Source organism: Salmo salar, chromosome ssa01 (assembly GCF_905237065.1).
Source record: "Salmo salar chromosome ssa01, Ssal_v3.1, whole genome shotgun sequence".
Taxonomy (NCBI): domain Eukaryota; kingdom Metazoa; phylum Chordata; class Actinopteri; order Salmoniformes; family Salmonidae; genus Salmo; species Salmo salar.
This window is the reverse complement of record NC_059442.1, coordinates 57,608,126-57,628,073: the sequence shown is the minus strand read 5'-3', so window position 1 is coordinate 57,628,073 and position 19,948 is coordinate 57,608,126. Positions and strand designations below refer to the sequence as shown.

The 19,948-nt window shown below is 42.7% G+C and overlaps 1 protein-coding gene across 2 annotated transcripts in view; it reads right to left on the bottom strand.

Annotated features, from left to right (window-relative positions):
* Positions 1-19,948, bottom strand: part of psda (pleckstrin and Sec7 domain containing a) — a 64,045-nt gene that overhangs the window by 4,119 nt on the left and 39,978 nt on the right. For both annotated transcript variants that reach the window (XM_014202127.2, XM_014202142.2), the window contains 11 exons: positions 17,170-17,361; positions 16,797-16,877; positions 16,579-16,691; positions 16,384-16,442; positions 16,082-16,171; positions 5,180-5,223; positions 1,852-2,030; positions 1,608-1,678; positions 1,354-1,511; positions 699-843; positions 222-365 (listed from right to left, as the gene is read on the bottom strand). In XM_014202127.2, coding sequence (XP_014057602.2) covers positions 222-365; positions 699-843; positions 1,354-1,511; positions 1,608-1,678; positions 1,852-2,030; positions 5,180-5,223; positions 16,082-16,171; positions 16,384-16,442; positions 16,579-16,691; positions 16,797-16,877; positions 17,170-17,361 — 1,276 coding nt within the window. The remainder of the gene's footprint in view (positions 1-221; positions 366-698; positions 844-1,353; positions 1,512-1,607; positions 1,679-1,851; positions 2,031-5,179; positions 5,224-16,081; positions 16,172-16,383; positions 16,443-16,578; positions 16,692-16,796; positions 16,878-17,169; positions 17,362-19,948) is intronic.

Below are 19,948 nucleotides of genomic sequence, written 5' to 3'. Positions count from 1 at the left end.
CTTGGCAATCGGTCCTGGACTCTGGCACCAATCTAAATCATTCTTATTTCCATTCTGGCTGACCTGGAAGGGAATTGTCTTAAAACATTTGGTAGCCAATTTGGCAGCCATTCAATTCTGAATATCAAACAAACTCAGTCAACTCGGCTAGACTACGGCTCTGGCTGCAACTATCAATCCCTATAACCATATTAAACCAGACAACAACAATAATCACTCACCTCAAACTCCAGGTACTCCTCACGTTGCTTGTGCTCCTCCAGATCACGAACTTTGGCCTTTTTGTCTGGAATTACAGCGGTTAACTCATTCAGCTCAGAGGAGATGGCCCGGAAACGTGTCTCATGGGATTTCACCTGCTCTTCCTGTCACATGACAAAGGAGGATCATTAACATAAGGCTACACCAAAGTCAGGTTAACTTATACAGAATTCTGCTCAGCATGGATGCTTACTTACGCATTTTAGTAATTTTATGGTTGTAAATAGCAGTTCTTCTCTGTTTTTAACACAAAAAGAGGTATACAGGAGTGTGCATTTAATGATTGCCTTAAGTACACAAGTTTAAAAAAATGTGGGGGTTGATCTAACTACAGAACAGATAATGGATGGCGGTAATAGGTTTGGACTGGGAGCTAGGATGTGGAAGCAGAGAGAGAGAGAAAGAGGGTCATGGTGTGAGTGGAGGCCTCTGTGTACCTGAGACAGCTTGGTGTTGGAGCCTGGCAGCAGCGGGCGGCTGAATTTCTTCTGAGAGCCGATGGCTGCAGGGAAGGGTGGCGCTGAGAACATGGCTGACACCGCGTTGATACGGGTGATCCACGACTGCATCTGCTCTGCATTACTGAGATGGAGGACAAGAGAGTTGAAATCTGGATACTGACTAAGTGCACAATTCTCAGCCCTAGTAAACAAAAAAAGATCGAATAGAAACAGGCAGGTAGACAGGTTTGGGGTCAGATATCAATTGAACAGTTATTTTCAATTAGGATTTTTTAATTCCACTTCCTGAATTGAAATAGAATTGATCCCAACCCTGAAAGAAAGTGTGTATCTAGGACATACCAGACAACTGTGTCCTCCAGGGACACAAAAACATAATGATAATCTATCTGAGCCTGGGGTTCTATGACAGGGGCACTGCCCACTCTGTACTCAATCACTACTGTTTTGGGGGAACGTAGTACAGCCTTAGTACAGTACAGCCTTGTAGAAGGCAGGAATAGCCATGTACCAATATAGAGCACAAAATTGGGTCAGATAAATACATTCTTAATTGTATGGAATCAGAGGTGGACTTGGTGGAGATAAGAAATCAGTGGAGGAGGGTAGAGATGAGGATGAGGAGACTCACGGTGCTTGGAAGAGGAACACTCTCCAGTCTGCAGTGCGCAGGTAGAAGACGTTGGGCCTCTTGCTGTAGTCTGCTGCCCTCATGGCCAGAGAGTGGTGGATGGACACAGCGTTCTTCAGATCCTCTTCAGTTAGCTGCTTTTCTGGACGGTACTCTCCCTACAGACCAATCAGAGAGCAGAATGTTATCACACACGTCCAATCACGGAGTGGGATATACTGTTAGGATGCCGAAAGGGGTGTGGTTTGGTGTACCTTCTGCAGGTAGAGGACCAGTCCCTTCAGCATGACATAAAACGTCTTCCATCCTCTCTTACCTCGAGGCGCTGAGAAACAGACCATAGGAAGAAAATAAATATCCACTCAATATCCCAAATGTGATTTTGAATCGAACTTAGTGATTGTACAGCAATGTTGAGACAGACATGGTTGGATTTGTCAACCGTGAGATGAAGCAGATATGGTTGACAGGTGACAGGTGAGGGTAGAGGGAACCTACTTTTCTTGCCGTCAGAGTCTGCGTGGACCTTCCGTACCAGGAAGCCGTTCTTATAGATCAGGGCGTCAGGATTCTGGGCCACGCCTAGACCACTGCCGATTCGCTTCATGGTGTGGGAGGTGGAGTCAGTGCGCAAATCGGCCAACTCGGAGAAGGACTTGCGCAACTCCTCCTCGTCGCTATGGAGAGGATACAATTCAAATAGAAGTTGGAATTCCCCTCATCATCAACAAAACCCGCTGGTCTCGAACTCTTTTCAACCACCTCCTCCAGTTCAGAGGGCGTTTGAATGATCAGTCCTCATAGCGTGGAGGGGAAAGGGCCATAAGTCTTAATGCACTCAGTATGCCACTCATGTGAGAGCCTCTGGATTTCAAGGTCACTGGCTGTGTCACCCACGCTGAGAGGTAACATCCCATAATGCTCCAGCTGAGCAGCTTACGTGCATCTTACTGGCCAATCAGAGAAATGTTCGCCAAGTTCTCCTTCAATGCTAACAAACTGAAACTCAGCCATAAGCCCTGACACTGACAACTGATAGAACTCACTTTGACAAGCATGAACATAATGACTTTCATCCAGTCAATTATCATTCAGATATCTATAATTCATCTCTTACATAGAAATGTTTTTGCTGTAAGAGCAACGATCCACATCGGCATGAGTGGTGAGAGACTCACTGGCTGTTAGATAACAGGTCCTGGTATCTCTTTGACTGACTGTGGCGCTTTTAAAGATGCCATTTTCCCGTGAACTGAGGAGTCCGAGTGTTCCGTGATGCTATAAGAGAGAATCCGACGGTACTGACATTTGGGGATGATGGTGTCTCTCACCCACTGAAGACCCTGACTGAATACAGATCGGTACACCAGTGAAGCCTTGCAGCTGCTCGCATAAACATTCATTAATGTATGAGCTTTAAATTGCTGTTTGTCAGAGGGGGTGTGCTGCTGTGTCGCACTGTACTGTCCACCTCCTCTGTCTCTCTGCTAGACACACTCAGATATATAAATAGAGGCACACACACACAATCTGTAAGATTCAATCATCCACTGTCACAGGAGTAACATACCTGTGGACACCCACACACCCGCACGCACACACGCGCCGCACACACACACACACACACACACACACACACAGCCCGTACTTCTGGTGTGACCCTCCCCAGGATCTGTCTCTTAAAAGAACTCTCCATCTCTCTCAATCAATCTTTCGTTTATCACATCTCTTACAATATCTCTTCAAAGCCATAGGGAACACTTGAAGCTGGCTGGTGGAATGCATTATGACTCAAATATACTACATTGCAAGACTTGTCATAAGCACGCATGACACTCTAATAATGTCTTAGAATCATCTCATAATGTTTCTGACTAAATACCAGTCATTATGAGTCAGTAGAAATATGAATGTATAGAGATAACACAATAAGCCTTACTGTAAGGCATAAACAGGCTTATGAATGCCTATAACAAGTTATAGCATTATACCTGCAGGTACAACGTAAAGCGTTACAGTATGTTATCAATTTATCTTTAAAAAGACAACGCATAAACTAAGCGACGAACCACTTGTGTTGCCACTGCTAGAGTCATTCTGAAGAGTAAAAATCGGCCAGTCAGCACTCAGCACATACCATACACAAAAGCTCTGATCTGTTGCTAAGTAACTGCTGACCTCTCTGAATCCACAAGAGCAAGTGGTGGAGAAAGGCAAAAGCCAGAGTGAGGCAAAAGCGCGCGCGAGAGAGAGAGAGGAGGCTACAGGCAGAAAAACTAGGATAGATGAGAGAATAGAGAGCTAGGCACATGGCGAGCCTTGGTATGTTGGGACCGGGAAAGATTAAAGTAGCAGTGCAGAGTGAAAAGGAACGTGAGAGAAGATGATTTTCCCACTGCTCTCTTTCAGAGGCTGACTGAACCCCCAAAAGCGTGCGGACGTGCGCGCGTGCCTGCTTAAGAATTGGAGTGAGACGTCAACCTGTAATTACAGAGAGAGGCAAGTCGGGACCTGTATCCATGGCAACGAAGTCTGGAGAGCTTAAGTCTTAAATTAGGGTCTCAGGGCATCACTAGGTCCAGAATAGCAACCATTGGCACACACACACACAGTCTGGCAAATGCTACAGGGGCACAGTTGGTAGTTGATTCTGTAAGAGGGATATTGCTTGTAGACTGATTACAAGTAGATTTATAGCTAATTCCATATTCTGATATGCTGATTTTGTAACTTTATGAAAATGTATCCAAACCTAAGATGAATCATTATTCAGGAAACCTGAACAGCAGTTTTGATTAAATAAGGCAAGTGCAAGCAAATAAAGTCAAACATATTCCCAACATAAACATGATTCGTACACTGTACATTTTTTTTAATTAAAATCTAGTTGTTTCAACTACTTATTATTAAGTAACTTGCTACAGTCTTTTTTTCTTTTTTTAGTCAACTTTCAGTTCAAGTGTTACCTGAACAAAACAAAAACATACTTGGCCCAAAAATTCTGTTAACTTAAAATGATGTGTTCTCTCAACTTGTCACATATGTTCATTTAACTACAAATGATTATTTGGGCATCTTACCTAAAAAAAGGCTGTGGAACATGTTGCACACACAGTGCTTTTAACATACAATGTTTTCAACCTACATATTTGACACACATGATCATTTTTGTGCATGTTCTTTTATACAGTAATTATTATTCAACATGTCCTCACCTGGGATTTGAACTCACAACCTCTTGGTTCATGGCATTCTGATTTTCCTGCTACGCCACCTTGTCTGTGTTAAATGTCAGTTAATCTGACTATTCTCTTATCATTTATTTGAATTATTTATTTCAGCAATTTTTGGTTTTTCTGTATGGTTGTTTAATGTTGGTGGGGCATATTACTCTGGTTAAATGTTACTCCTTAATCACTATAATAAATAAAATACTTTTTCTTCTCCAGTGTACTTTTAACAAAGCTGAGATTTACTTTGAAGTGCAAAGTGTAGCAATACGGGTGAAATCAGTCATTGACACAGACGTGGTGTTGTAGCAGGAAGATCAGAATGCCATGAACCAAGAGGTTGTGAGTTCAAATCCCAGGTGAGGGCATGTTGAATGACATACTACTTCCACAGACTTTTTTATGTAAAATGCCCAAATAATAATTTCTAGTTCAATGAACATATGAGACAATTTGAACAAACATACATTTTAAGTTGACTGAATTTTTGGGCCCCACTTTCTGTTTTTCCCTTCAGGTAACAGGCTGAAGGGAACTGTTACTTAATAATAATTAGTTGGAACAAAAATATATATTTTTTTGCAAAGTACACTTACATGGTCCACTGGAGCTTCTCGTTTCTGATAGAGTTGTACAAGGCCTAGAAAAAAAAAGACCAGACAAAACAGACGTCACACATATGAAAACGTGTGTGCGTGCATGTGCTCGCTGAATGTGTAATGAGTGTGGTGGGACTTTTGGTCATCCTGGTATCATGTCTGACAACAATCAATAGAGCTCCTGAATAAACCAGTTCACATTGATCTTATTAGTCACACTGATCGCAACACAAGTCTGCTGCTTCGACCAAATTAAACCACATCAATTTACCCTGCATTTTCCAAGCTGTGCCTTCTTCTTGCGGGCCTGTGGGTGGTTCTGTCCATCCTGGGACCTTCCCAGCAGGTCAGGGAAGGACAAGGGTTTGAGGGAACGAGAGCGAGGGGCGCGGGGGTAGCGGAAGGGATCCATCACCCTGAAGTCCCGCCGAACACGCACAGAGCAAAGAGAGCGGGAGCGATTTCGCCCATCTGAATGGATGCTGTTTACACCAATCATGATGATGGACCAATGAGAGCAGGGTCCAGAGGGTAAGAGTTTGTGGAGGGAGGGATAAAGCGAGATTGGTCGAAGGTTCTACGGATTCTGGATATGGCCTCTTTCAAAGCGTAACACCAAAACGTACAGGATTCAGTTGAAGATAGGAGAGAGAGAGAGAGAGAGAATACGACACAAAGAAGTGGCTGTAAATAGAGAGGTCACTCTTCAGACAGACAGTCACTGTCACTGTATGTCTTACTAACAGCGCTTCACTGTTCTTTTGAGGAAACTACTGAGGAGGTTAACATGGGCTTCAAGCCCTCCGAGGGGACTCCAGTTCCTGCATAATGGATCCTTATGCATTCATTATGCATGTATGGCGAAACAGTGGTGTGCAACTGCAAATCCTTTAGCACCATTCCGTGTCAAGTCCATGAAGGTGGAAGTCTTTCTGGAAGGATGTCATGCAGTTGACAACATGTTACGCAAGAGCTGGTGCATACATACAGTTCCACCATACATACAGTTCCAATGAGACCCAAGAGAGTCACACACACACACACACACACACACACACGCACTTACACACACTCACAGGTGAACAACAACCCAGTTAGAGGCTGAAGGATGACTAAGACGATTGTAACAACCAGAGACAAGCAATTGAATTCACATACACATCAGTCAGTGCGCACACACACACACACACACACACTCACTCCCAACACAGCGGAGTGCAGGCGGAGGGAGACAATTCCACCCACTCACTCACAGGCACAGCTGTCGAGGAGAACCCTCAAACTGATGCCTTGATACGTCCTCTGGGACCCAACAACATGTATCCAGGACTTGACAATACAGATGTTGTGTCCAAGGTTGCAGAATACAGATGTGGGAGAGAGGCAGGTGGACAGGCTGGTGGAGCTAGGACTATCCTGTTGCTGTCTAATAATGACAGTTTGGTGGCATGAGGATGAGGGACTGAACAGGTCTCCTCTCTCTCCTGCTCTCTTTCTCCTCTCCGTTCCTGGATCCTCTCCTCTTCACAGGTTTGTCTTCAAACTTGTAAATGGTTTCCACACATCCACTTATTTTGCCTCCGTATGAGTCAGTCTCTTATTTCCCTCAGAAAATCCCTCTATATGCGAGCCGGGACAGAAAATATCTTCTGCGCTTCGCACTCCTTTTTCCTTCGTTTATCTCACTCTTTTCAACGTTGTTCTATTTTTCCTGTGTGCTGCAGATGAAAAAGCAGACAGAATCGCAGTGACAAAAGAAAGCTGATGATTAGGACCGAGAGCTCCCTCTCTCCTCCCTCTGTTTTCTCACTCACTCTCTCTCTCTCTCCCCCCTCTCTTTTCTTGCTCACCCCCCAGTCTCTCTCTCTCTCTCTCTCTCTCTATGCGCATTTCTCTCCAGCTGAGCAACAAATCCCAGTCCATGTTCCTGTTCAGATCCCTCCCCCCTTGAAGTGTCAATCATTTGCCTACATATCACCATTTTCTTAAAATGCAGACTTTCTCACACTCCATTTCCACCAGTCTAACAGTGTAATAGAAAGGAATGCTCAGTCTACAGTGCCTAGTGAAAGTCTACAGACCCCTTACAAAAACGGAATAATTTTTACTGCCGATTTACACAAACTACTCCACATTCCCTGACGGTGACAAGCATACACATAATATGATGCTGCCACCACAATACTTGAAAATACAGAGTTTCACTCCGTGTTGTATTGGATTTGACACAAACCTGAAGTTTTTTTATGTATTTATTTGCCGTGTTGTCTTGACTGCAAACAGAATATATGATTCTAAGTTAATTTTCTTCCACAGGCTTCCATCTTTTCACTTTGTCATACAGGCCAGTAATGTGGAGTGATTCGAATGTTATTAATCCTCTGTATTTTCAAGTATTGTAGTGGAAGCATCATGTTATGGGTACTACACACATTTTAATGCCAAAGACACACCAAAATGGCTTCCAAGAGGGGTTGTTGAGTGATCCTGAACGGTCCAGTCTGCTTGAAAATCAGAGACAAGGTTTGATTATTGCTGTTCATTAAGGATTTCCTAACCAAAGTTAATGAGCTTGAGCAATTTTGACAAAATCAATGGAAACAGTGCATTCGAAAAGTATTTAGACCCCCTTGACCTTTTCCACATTTTATTACGTTACAGCCTTATTCTAACATGGATTCAATTGTTATTTTCCTCAAATTGACACACAATACCCCATAATGACAAAGCAAAAACAGGCTTTTAGAAATCTTAGAAAATGTATATAAAAAAATACTTAAATATCACATTTACATAAGTATTCAGACCCTTTACTCAGTACTTTGTTGAAGCATCTTTGGCAGCAATTACAGCCTCGAGTCTTCCTGGTTATGACACTATAAGCTTGGCACACCTGTATTTGGCTTGTTTCTCCCATTCGTCTCTGCAGATCCTCTCAAGCTCTGTCAGGTTGGATGGGGAGCGTCGCCTCACAGCTATTTTCAGGTCTCTCCAGAGATGTTTGATCGGGTTCAAGTCCGGCCTCTGGTTGGGCCACTCAATGAAATTCAGAGACTTGTCCCGAAGCCACTCCTGCATTGTATTGGCTGTGTGCTAAGGGTCCTGAGCTCTCTGGAGCAGGTTTTCATCAAGGATCTCTCTGTACTTTTCTCCGTTCATCTTTTCCTCGATCCTGACTAGTCCTCCAGTCCCTACCGCTGTAAAACATTTCCACAGCATGATCCAATGTAATCCCTTTTTAGATCAAATTTGAAGACAGTGCAACGGGTGTGTAGACTTTCACTTGGCAATGTAGGCAGTGGTGTAAAGTACTTAAGTAAAAATACTTTAAAGTACTACAAGTATGTTTTTACCAGAGATATGGACTCGAGTCACATGACTTGGACACGAGTCAGACTCGAGTCACAAATATGATGACTTGCAACTCAACTTTGACTTTAACACCAATGACTTGTGACTTGACTTGGACTTGAGCCTTATGACTCGACTTGACTTGATACCCTCCCCAAGCCCAAATATTAAAAATGATGCTATTAAAAAAAGTGTGCAGCGCATCAACTCTTCATTTAACGGATTACAGTTTGAATCGGACAGCAGCCAATCAAATTGTGCCAGCTGAGAAAAAGTTGTGCGTGGCAGTGCAGAGGAATGTCGGCGGGTGAATTCAGATGGAGCCCTTGGAAAGATGATACCCAAAATTATTATTTTCGGATATAAAGACGATACTATATCAACAAAAAACGGATTGCAACTTGCAAATCATGTGGGAAGAAAATTACAGACGGAGGCGCATCAATTTCCAACTTTGTTCAACATTTGAAGCTGCACAAAGAACGGTAAGTCGTGGCTAATATAGTGTGTGTGTGTTAAGGTTGGGCGATTGTGTACAAGCCTACATCGCCTGATTGCGCCCCATAGCGATCCTCGGTAGTCGATCACTATTGGGGGGGGGGTGTCTTTCTCATGGCTACCCATGTATTTCCATGGAAATATAACATTTATTTGGAAAGTAATATATAGATATTTTTAAAAGCATTCATGATTTGCATAAATGTAATATACTAACTATTACTCTTGTTAAAAGTATGAAATGGTATTACATTTGGTGAAGAGCACATTATGACTTGTTTAGGACTCGAAACTCAAAGTTTAGGACTTGAGACTTGACTTGATACCTGTCGGTCTTGACTTGAGACTTGACTCGGACTTGCCTGTCTTGATTTGGGACTTGACTTGGGACTTGAGTGCTAAGACTTGAGACTAACTTGTGACTTGTAAAACAATGAATTGGTCCCACCTCTAGTTTTTACTATTTATATTTTTGACAACTTTTACTTCACTACATTCGTAAAGAAAATAATATACTTTTTACTCCATACATTTTCCCTGACACCCAAAAATACTTGTTACAGTTTGAATGCTTAGCAGGACAGGAAAATGGCCAAATTCATGCACTTATCAAGAGAACATCCCTGGTCATCCCTACTGCCTCTGATCTGACAGACTCATTAAACACAAATTCTTCATTTGTAAATTATGTCTGAGTGTTGTAGTGGGCTATCTGTAAATAAAAAATAAAAATAAAACATTTGTGCTGTCTGGTTTGCTTAAAATAAGCAATTTGAAAATATTTATACTTTTACTTTTGATACTTAAGTATATTTTTGCAATTACATTTACTTTTGATACTTAAGTATATTTAAAACCAAATACTTCGACTTTTACTCAAGTAGTATTTAACTGGGTGACTTCACTTTTACTTGAGTCATTTTCTATTAAAGTATCTTCACTTTTACTCAAGTACGAACGTTTGTTACTTTTCCACCACTGACTGTAGGTAGAAGTATGACACAATGATGCCTTTATAATAGTGTAATTCATAAACTGCATTACAAATAATTCTACTAAGTTGTGGCCTGAGATGTTAGGCTGTACAAAAAGGACAGAAAATGATCACCTATGGGATGAGCAATGTATAGAACATAATGTAATACCATTGCTAAACAAATCTATACACAGTTGAAGTCAGACGTTTACATACACCTTAGCCAAATTTAAACTCAGTTTCACAATTCCTGACATTTAATCCTTGTAAAAATTCCCTGTCTTAGGTCAGTTAGGATCACCACTTTATTTTAAGAATGTGAAATGTCAGAATAATAGTAGAGAAAATTATTTCTTTCAGCTTTTATTTCTTTCATCACATTCCCAGTGGGTCAGAAGTTTACATACACTCAATTAGTATTTGGTAGAATTGCCTATTAATTGTTTAACTTGGGGCAAACGTTTTGGGTAGCCTTCCACAAGCTTCCCACAATAAGTTGGGTGAATTTTGGCCCATTCCTCCTGACAGAGCTGGTGTAACTGAGTCAGGTTTGTAGGCCTCCTTGCTCGCAGACGCTTCTTCAGTTCTGCCCACAAAATTTCTATAGGATTGAGGTCAGGATTGGCCACTCCAATACCTTGACTTTGTTGCCCTTAAGCCATTTTGCCACAACTTTGGAAGTATGCTTGGGGTCAATTGTCCATTTGGAAGACCCATTTGCGACCAAGCTTGTCTTAAGATGTTGCTTCAATATATCCACATCATTTTCTTTCCTCATGATGCCATCTATTTTGTGAAGTGCACCAGTCCCTCCTGCAGCAAAGTACCCACCCCCACAACATGATGCTGCCACCCCCGTGCTTCACGGTTGGGATGCTGTTCTTCGGCTTGCAAGTCTCCCCCTTTTTCCTCCAAATATAACGATGGTCATTATGGCCAAACAGATCGATTTTTGTTTCGTCAGACCAGAGGACAGTACGATCTTTGTCCCCATGTGCAGTTGCAAACCGTAGTCTGGCTTTTTTAATGGCGGTTTTGGAATCAGTGGCTTCTTCCTTGCTGAGCGGCCTTTCAGGTTATGTCGATATAGGACTCATTTACTGTGGATATAGATACTTTTTACATGTTTCCTCCAGCATCTTCACGAGGTCCTTTGCTGTTGTTCTGGGATTGATTTGCACTTTTCGCACCAAAGTACGTTAATCTCTAGGAGACAGAACGCGTCTCCTTCCTGAGCGGTATGACGGCTGCGTGGTCCAATGGTGTTTATACTTGGGTACTATTGTTTGTACAGATGAACTTGGTACCTTCAGGCGTTTGGAAATTGCTCCCAAGGTTGTACCAGACTTGTGGAGGTCTACAATTATTTTTCTGAGGTCTTGGCTGATTTCTTTTGATTTTCCCATGATGTCAAGCAAAGAGGCACTGAGTTTGAAGGTAGGCCTTGAAATACATCCACAGGTACACCTCCAATTGACTCAAATGATGTCAATTAGCCTATCAGAAGCTTCTAAAGCCATGACATCATTTTCTGGAATTTTCCATGCTGTTTATTAAAGGCACAGTCAACTTAGTGTTTGTAAACTTCTGACCCACTGGAATTGTGATACAGTGAATTATAAGTGAAATAATCTGTCTGTAAACAATTGTTGGAAAAATTACTTGTGTCATGCATAAAGTAGATGTCCTAACCGACTTGCCAAATTAACAAGAAATTTGTTGAGTGGTTGAAAAACGAGTTTTAATGACTCCAACCTAAGTGTATGTAAACTTCCGACTTCAACTGTATACACCAAAAGAGTCAAACTCCAAATTGAGATCTAACATTTCCAGGTCACTGAGGAAAATAATCCTCCGTCTGAGCCTCCCTCAATCTGGTAATGGCTAAAAATAATTCCAGGGTGGTGGTACCGTACTAGCGTTTGTACTATGCAGAGTAGAAGACAAACAACATGTTCATACTCAAAAGGAGGCGGTTTAGTTTGACTAACATAAATAAGATGTATCATTTTATGATACTCATAATCATCAAGTGGCCTCCTCTCTCTCACTCTGTCTGTCCCTATTACTTCCACTCAGTCAGTCACTCACGTCAGTCAGTCACTCAGTCAGTCACTCAGTCAGTCAGTCACTCAGTCAGTCACTCAGTCAGTCACTCAGTCAGTCCCCATCTCTTCCTCCCTCTCTCGCGCGCTGTCCGTTTGTCAGATAGTTCTAGATCCCAGATGCCTTATAAGCTTCAGTGCTTCCCTGAGTTCTGCAGCTTTACTTAAACCTGACCTCCTTTCAGGCATATCTCCCTACACTGTCACATGGCACCTCTCCACAGGGAGGAGAGGAGCAGCAGTTCACCATTTCTTAAAACGCACACTGCAATCTGTCTCTGTTTGTGTGTGTGTGTGTGTGTGTGTGTGTGTCTCTCTGTGTGTCTCTCTCTGTGTGTGTGTGTCTCTCTCTCTGTGTGTGTGTGTGTGTCTCTCTCTCTGTGTGTGTGTGTGTGTGTGTGTGTGTGTGTGTGTGTGTGTGTGTGTGTGTGTGTGTGTGTGTGTGTGTCTCTCTCTCTGTGTGTGTGTCTCTCTGTGTGTGTGTGTGTGTGTGTGTGTGTCTCTCTCTGTGTGTGTGTCTGTGTGTGTGTGTCTCTGCGTGTGTGTGTCTCTGCGTGTGTGTGTCTGTCTCTCTCTGTGCGTGTGTGTGTCTCTGTGTGTGTGTGTGTGTGTGTGTTTGTGGGTTGGTCCTGTGGGATGGTAGGGGGGTTGAGATGCATACAGAGGTCCTATTTCATCCAGCCCAAAATGAAAGGGAGCAGCTGTCTTAACAGAGAATGACAGGGGATAAACCACAAAGGAGTTCATCTGTTGACTGGGCTTTACATCTTACCTTAAAACGTTTTTTTGTCAAGTCAAATTGCTGTGCCACAGGCCTTCCGAGTGGCGCAGTGGTCTAAGGCACCGCATCGCAGTGTTGCAGCGTCTTTACCGGTCGGGAGTCCCATAGGGCGGCGCACAATTGGCCCAGCGTTGTCCTGGTTAGGGGAGAGTTTGGCCGGGGAGGGGGGTTGCTTGGCTCATCGCGCTATAACGACTCCTTGTGACGGTCCAGGTGCCTGCAGGCTGACTTCGGTCGTCAGTTGAACAGTGTTTCCTCCGACACATTGGTGCAGCTGGCTTCCGGGTTAAGCGGGCAGGTTTTAAGAATAGCAGTTTGGCGGGTCATGTTTCGGAGGACGCATGACTCGACCTTCGCCTCTCCCGAGCCCGTTTGGGAGTTGCAGAGACGAGACGAGACAAGATCAGAATCCCGAAATTGGGGAGAAAAGGGGATAAAAAAAAAATAATTTAATTTTTGCTGTGCCACAAATTTACCCCCCATTTCCTCACCCCTATGCACTTGTATAGATCTGAAAGGATTGGATAGGATTGGACAGCTAGCTTAGAGGGTAAGGTGGAGTTATTTCCATACCGCTTATACTATACCTATCCAATCTTTTCAGATCTACATAAGTGCATATGAGGTAGGGGAAGGGGTTGATTAGGGATTGGGCACATGTCTTTTAGGGAAATCTAAATCAATCCAATCTAATCTATCCCATTGAAGTGGATGTTCCTGGTCCATTTCCCAGTATTGGGTCAGGGGACACAGGTCATATTATTAGATTAAATTGATAGACCGACTATGATCTACATTTACAAAGTGAAATGTCAATCCACTCACTGTTAATGTACCTTCTACGACAATATTTCCCATGTTTTTTTCACTAGAAATGGTTGCTTATGGGTACCCTTATGTGTGTGTAAAATATTACTGTTCTCTGATTTGTAAAGAGCAATGCACTAACTGTAAGTCACTCTGGATAAGAGAATCTGCTAAATGAATAAAATGTCAAATGTAACTGTTTTACAAACAGATCTCAATTCTGTATTGAATATTATTATTTTTAAATTATACCGATGTCACAAATGTATCATTTGTACAGTTTTTTATTTATTTAACAGTTATTTGTCAGTTATTTGTGACATTTGACTGTGTAAAATCTAGCAGTACTACTTATTTCTCAGAGCGAGGCGGATATATAGCGTTTTGCAAAAAAACATGATTATTTGTCTCTCTGAAAAGTAACCATCAAGTGATACATTTAAAAAAAATGCATGTGTCACTGAACAGCCCCAGGCCATGATTAGATAGTGAAAAAACACACCAATCTCTTTCAAAAGTTCTTTAAATGATAATAATTTACCAACATTTCTGAAAATTGATATACAGCTTTTTGGAATAAAACTGAAGCAAAGTGAACCTCTCCACTTTAACGAGTTGTGCTGTGCAGCGCAGCAACAGAGAACTACGCCCCTGACGCTCAGATCATTTCCTGGGGAAATGTACACCACACTGTCTGCATTAAAATACCCTGCATAATTACCACCCAAGAGACACAGCAACATTACTCATACTTTACACAAAATACTGACAACTAAGTTATGAAAAATAGAGGATATGGAGAAGAATATGGAGAGAAAGAAAGAGAGAGAAACATAGAAAGAGAGAATAGGGTGGAAGCAGCGAGCAAGGAAGACAGAGTGATTTGTAACGCCTTGTATGATAATACCATGACAAAACGCTCAACACAGCAGGGGGTACCATGTGACAGCCAAATTCCCATTTACTTAAAGGCCTGTCCTCCCTCTCACCCGTCGCCAGTAATTTACCATATGAGCACTGCCCCACTGACTACTGTTCTGTAGCAGCCTCCTCTCTGCACCAATAGACACACCTGTTGACTTGGACAATCTCTCTGTGCTGCTTGAAAACCCCTTACAGACCAGCACAAACCATTACAGAGGGCCAGATGGATGATGAAAAACATGGATGGATGAAGAGATGACGAAGAGATGGATATAGCAAATTGGTCGGTCTGATGTGAAAGATCGTGACACAGAAGCGATTATGGAGCGTTCCATAATATTTAATGGAGCACTCAGCTGTGATATGAATAGTTAACTGAGAGCGCCTGAGGAGGAACACAGCTTGGCCACCTCTGTGGGCTGCAGGCAGCTGGGCTCAGCTCCCACAGAGGTAGGTGGAACAGAGATAGGAACACCATAGACGGAGAGCAGAGGAGCGATAGAGAGCAGAGGAGCGATAGAGAGCAGAGGAGCGATAGAGAGCAGAGGAGCGATAGAGAGAGCAGAGGAGCGATAGAGAGCGAGAGAGAGAGAGAGAGAGAGAGAGAGAGAGAACGAGGGTCAAACCTGATAAATAAAATGGAGGACGAGCAAAGAATACAAGCAGGCAGATGGAAAATGATCTGCCATGGGGTGACATGATACGTAACAGAATGAGAGAGAGAGAGAGACTGTAATAAACACAGAGACATGGAGGGAGGGAGAGATGAAAACAAGGGAGTAGGAGGTGATGCTGTTCACAGGAGCGAGGCAGAGAGTGGAAAGGTAAGAGGAAGGAGAGAGAGTGGGAGGTAGAACATGTTGGCTCTCTCTCTCTCTCTCTCTCTCTCTCTGATCTACACAATATGGCTCTGTTCACACAACAGCTCAGAGGTGGTCAACAGACCAGAAACCCCCTAGAGTCAGAAACCCCTTCCACTACAACAGGAAGGAAATACATCATGGTGGATCATGCCTGTAAAAGGACACACACTATCTGCGGCACAGGAGGTTGGTGACACCTTAATTGGGGAGGACGGTCTCGTGGTAATGGCTGGAGCGGAATCAGTGGAATGGTATCAAACACGTGGTTTCCATTTGCTCTGTTCCGGCCATTATTATGTACCGTCCTCCCCTCAGCAGCCTCCACTGCTGAGGGTGAGAAATGTTATGTCTCTCTGACAGCCTTTAGGACATGCCCCTCTCAATATCATCTGATCAGTGGTGCAACTTACTCTGATGTCAACAATACACTATCTGGAAAACCCGGGAACCGATTCATGGATATCAAGAGATCATGTGGTCAAATAGAGGTCATGCAGCTAAAACAAGGGTCCCACTGTACGCATGTGATTGTATGCATATGGTTCGACACATCTATATGCGTTTCTACAGTATGTTTTAACTAATTCAACACACCTTGAGCAGTTCCTTGGGAAAATCCTTCCCGTCATTTAGCCCTTCCAGGTTGCCGATGAACTGCAGGACGGACATTTTCTTGCCGATATTCTGAGGAGGGAGAAAGGGTCACCTTCACTTGCACTGTCTCCTTAAGGACCCCTCTAGGAAAAACTACCGCTGTAGTTATATGTTATAAGGTATATATATCACATTTTTTTAATGGTCTTTCTTTTTGACTAGAGAACTTTAAGCTCTTTAACCACAGTTCAACATGAGCCCTCCACAGCTCTCTAGCCCCTGGCTCCCCCACAGGTACTCACGTGGCCATGCAGGTCTGTGTTGAGCAGCATCAGGGCACAGGTCAGAGTGTGGACACTGTCTGGAGCAGGGAGAAAGAGAGACTTTTCAGTGAGTTCTCATGCAGTATCAGTGAAAGAGTGCCCCCCAGTGGCTCCTACTGGTAATGTGTCTGCTATGTTGACACCGTGGAACACACACTCGTCCCCCTGTCTTACCTTCAGAAGGTATTGTATTGGGGTTGCATTGTAGATATCTCCTAGAGAAGTGGGCCAGCACTCGCTCTCTCTCCTGTGTCTCTCCCATGAGGGCAAACTCCCTCAGGAAGGCTCTGCGGATGCCATACAGCATTGTGAGTGTTCACTATTCATTGGGGGAAAAAATGACTAGGTCATTGTGCTACATTTTTTATTATTTCCACTGAGAGATATCTTACCTTAGCGCTTGGTCAATAGTAAGGCCTGAAAAGTTGAAGTAAGTGAGGTATTCTTCTGCCACCATCCGACTGAATTCATTACTGCAAAAAGAAACACAACACACACACTTACTGTGCATGAAAGGTAAACAAAAGACAAAGGCAGACAAAAGTGAACAGGTCTATGTACAACCGGTCCCAAATCACTACCTATCCTTATCTTGGCCCTAACCCCTCAATGTTAGCATATCTGAGGGGTCTGGATAGTTATAAGCAATGTAATGGTAAAGATTCCACTTCCACCTAATAGATCTGCAAACATTGAAGGGTAAGGACCAAGGGGAGGGTTATAGCTCAAATTTGGGACCAGCTGGTACTGCTCCAGTATACTCACTTCTTGCTCAGGTGCCTGGCCACGTCCGACTTCCTGAAGCCGTCCAGGTTGAAGAGGCGTTTGGCTAGACGCTTAGCGGCATGCAGGTCAGCCTTGTTGCCGTTGGCCAGGGCCTCGGTGCTGCCCAGGGCCAAGCGCTCGCCCACATCCTGCTGTGGGAACGGGTCTGGAGCCCAGTGGCCTGGCTTCTCCCTGACAGACAACAAGAGGAGAGATGACTCACATGATGCTGTTATAGCACTATTATAACAGGTAGCTGGGTAACAAACTATTAGACCAGAAATGTTAGGTTCTGTTTCAAATGTAACTGTATTACATATTACAACAAGAGCTGTTGTCTTAGTAATGTGGTGCCTGTCTGTATTTCTTAATTTAAATAATATCTGTCAAAATATTTCGTGACATATTTTTGGGGTCAGTAGGTGCCCAACATAACTGGTGGTGGTGGTGGTGGTGGTGGTGTGTTGGATACAGTCACACATTAGAGGTCTATCGAGCCTGTCTTGCATTCCGGATTTCTGTAACGTTAGCTTACCTGTGTAATATTGACATGTGCTAAGAACCATGTGTTTTGCAATCAAGGTTCTGTTTTTAATCGATTGCTGTGCTGATCAACGGACACTTTATTCCCTCTGTCTAATTACTATGTAGTCTTAAGTTATGTTTGTATTTGTTTTTGCAATAAAGATGGTGACACTACAATAATACACATTTACACTAGGTCTACAGTATATCTAGAAATACATACAGCCTAATGATATATAGGTGCTAAGGTTATTGTCATGGCAAGTGGGCTTGTTGTATGGCAAGTTGTAACAAAACCACTGTTTCAGGTGTATAGCTGTATTTTAACCATACAAGCCTTTCAACGTACATATATTTTAACATGCAGTACACAGAGATGAACTCGGTTTCAAAGCTAGTGTCTCTAAAGGGAAGCGCCCGTGGATTTGCTCCATTGCTCAGCAAGCATTTCTTACACTCATAACAAGCAGCCTGAATGTAATTATTTCCAGCCCTTCCACCTTCAGGCTCTCATTAATAGCAGCAGAGTATCAACATGTCTATTGAGGATCTAAACATGACCCCCCCCCCCATAGGACTCTCTCTATTTCTCAACAAGATGAACAACCTCAAAAAATATTTTTGTGCATGAATGTGCTACTACAGCTCATAACAAAGTATGCATTGAAAATGATTATTCCCAACAGTAGACCTTTATTAATAAAGTGACAAAAGTGATGAGAAAATGTTGGTGCTTTTTGGGTTGTCTCTAAAATGATTATCTATTTATTGTACTTCTGAAATGGAAATGTGCCAGAGAATTTCTGGAATAAAGTTAATGCACAGTGCTTTACTATAAGCTCTTTGCTGCTGGAATATCTGTGTGCAATGATATGGGTCATGTAAGGACAAGATACATCTCCATAATAGAAGATATTCTCTATAAAAGAGAGATGTTTCAAAAGGTTAAACATTTCCATTTACAAACTACACCCACAAATCAAATTCACTAAAGTCAGACTTCTGTCTCTGCAGACATTTGAGAAAATAAATCAGAGAGCCACTTTAAGAGCATGGATGGAACTGTCAGCAAGTCCTTCCTACAACAACATAGTAGAGTTACAGTTACATACATGCATTGCAGACATGCCCATGCATTTACAGTGGGTGATTCCCCATCGAAATAAATGTAAGTAATCTGACACCCGAACTAATAGAATGGTCACTTGGTTAGTGGTCCACCTTGCTTTAAATCAAGAGAGTTTCTCCTCAAACACAGGACTCCTCTCAAACCTCTACAGTAAGGTAGCAACCAATCTCAGGATACAGAACACCCCCATCCATGTGCTGTGTTTGGTTCATTCCACCGGCCCTTTGAGTCACCCCCTCTAACAGGATGATCCACACAAAAGAGGCGAGTGGGGAAATGAGTAGAAGGGGGCTGAGTTTATTTGTTCTTAAAAAGTTGGCTGTAAAGTTGGTTGCAAAGTATAAAAATTAGCTCTATGGCAAGCCAACATCTTATGTCCCCTAGACTGCAGTTTCATAAACTGTTTGTGCTGCATCACGAGAACAGTCAACACACAATCCACAGATGCTGAGAAAGTGCTCCTTCTTGCCTTTGTTGACAAGGGCTGACAGTGCTGACAATAGACAACATATCACCTCTGACAACACACCCTCCAACTAAGATGGACATACAAAGCCCCAGTTGAAGCACTTTTTTAATGTATTTTTTTAAGCTATTACATCTAGAAGATAACCAAAGTACGCTGAACAATGGTCCATAGCTGTTCTCTGATGCATTTGATCTTTGACTGAGGCTAGAACAGAGCCGCAACAGGACTGATGAGCGTGTGTGGTCACTAAATAACATCCAGGCTCCAGAGTGAAAACTGATATCTCTCCCTTGATGACTTACCTTTTTCTCAGGGCACAACATTCCACAGTCACTAATGACGACACAGCATATATAGTATATATATATGTATTCACCTTAAGATACCGCAGCTATACAGAAACAGGCACAGAGTTGTTGGGAAGTTATTAAGCCTACTTGAAGGTTTGAAATTCCTTTCCCTGTTAAGATCTCAGAAAGATTTCACACCAGTTCTAATCTGTACTATGAATGATTGATTGTGCCCTTGACGTATCCTGGATGTACAGATGGTTCAGAGAGCCAGAACCCAAATTATTAACTTCAAGGGGTTTCACTAAACACATTTCTAACCAAAAATATAAACCCTAATCAATAATTCAGTACTGCATTCTACAC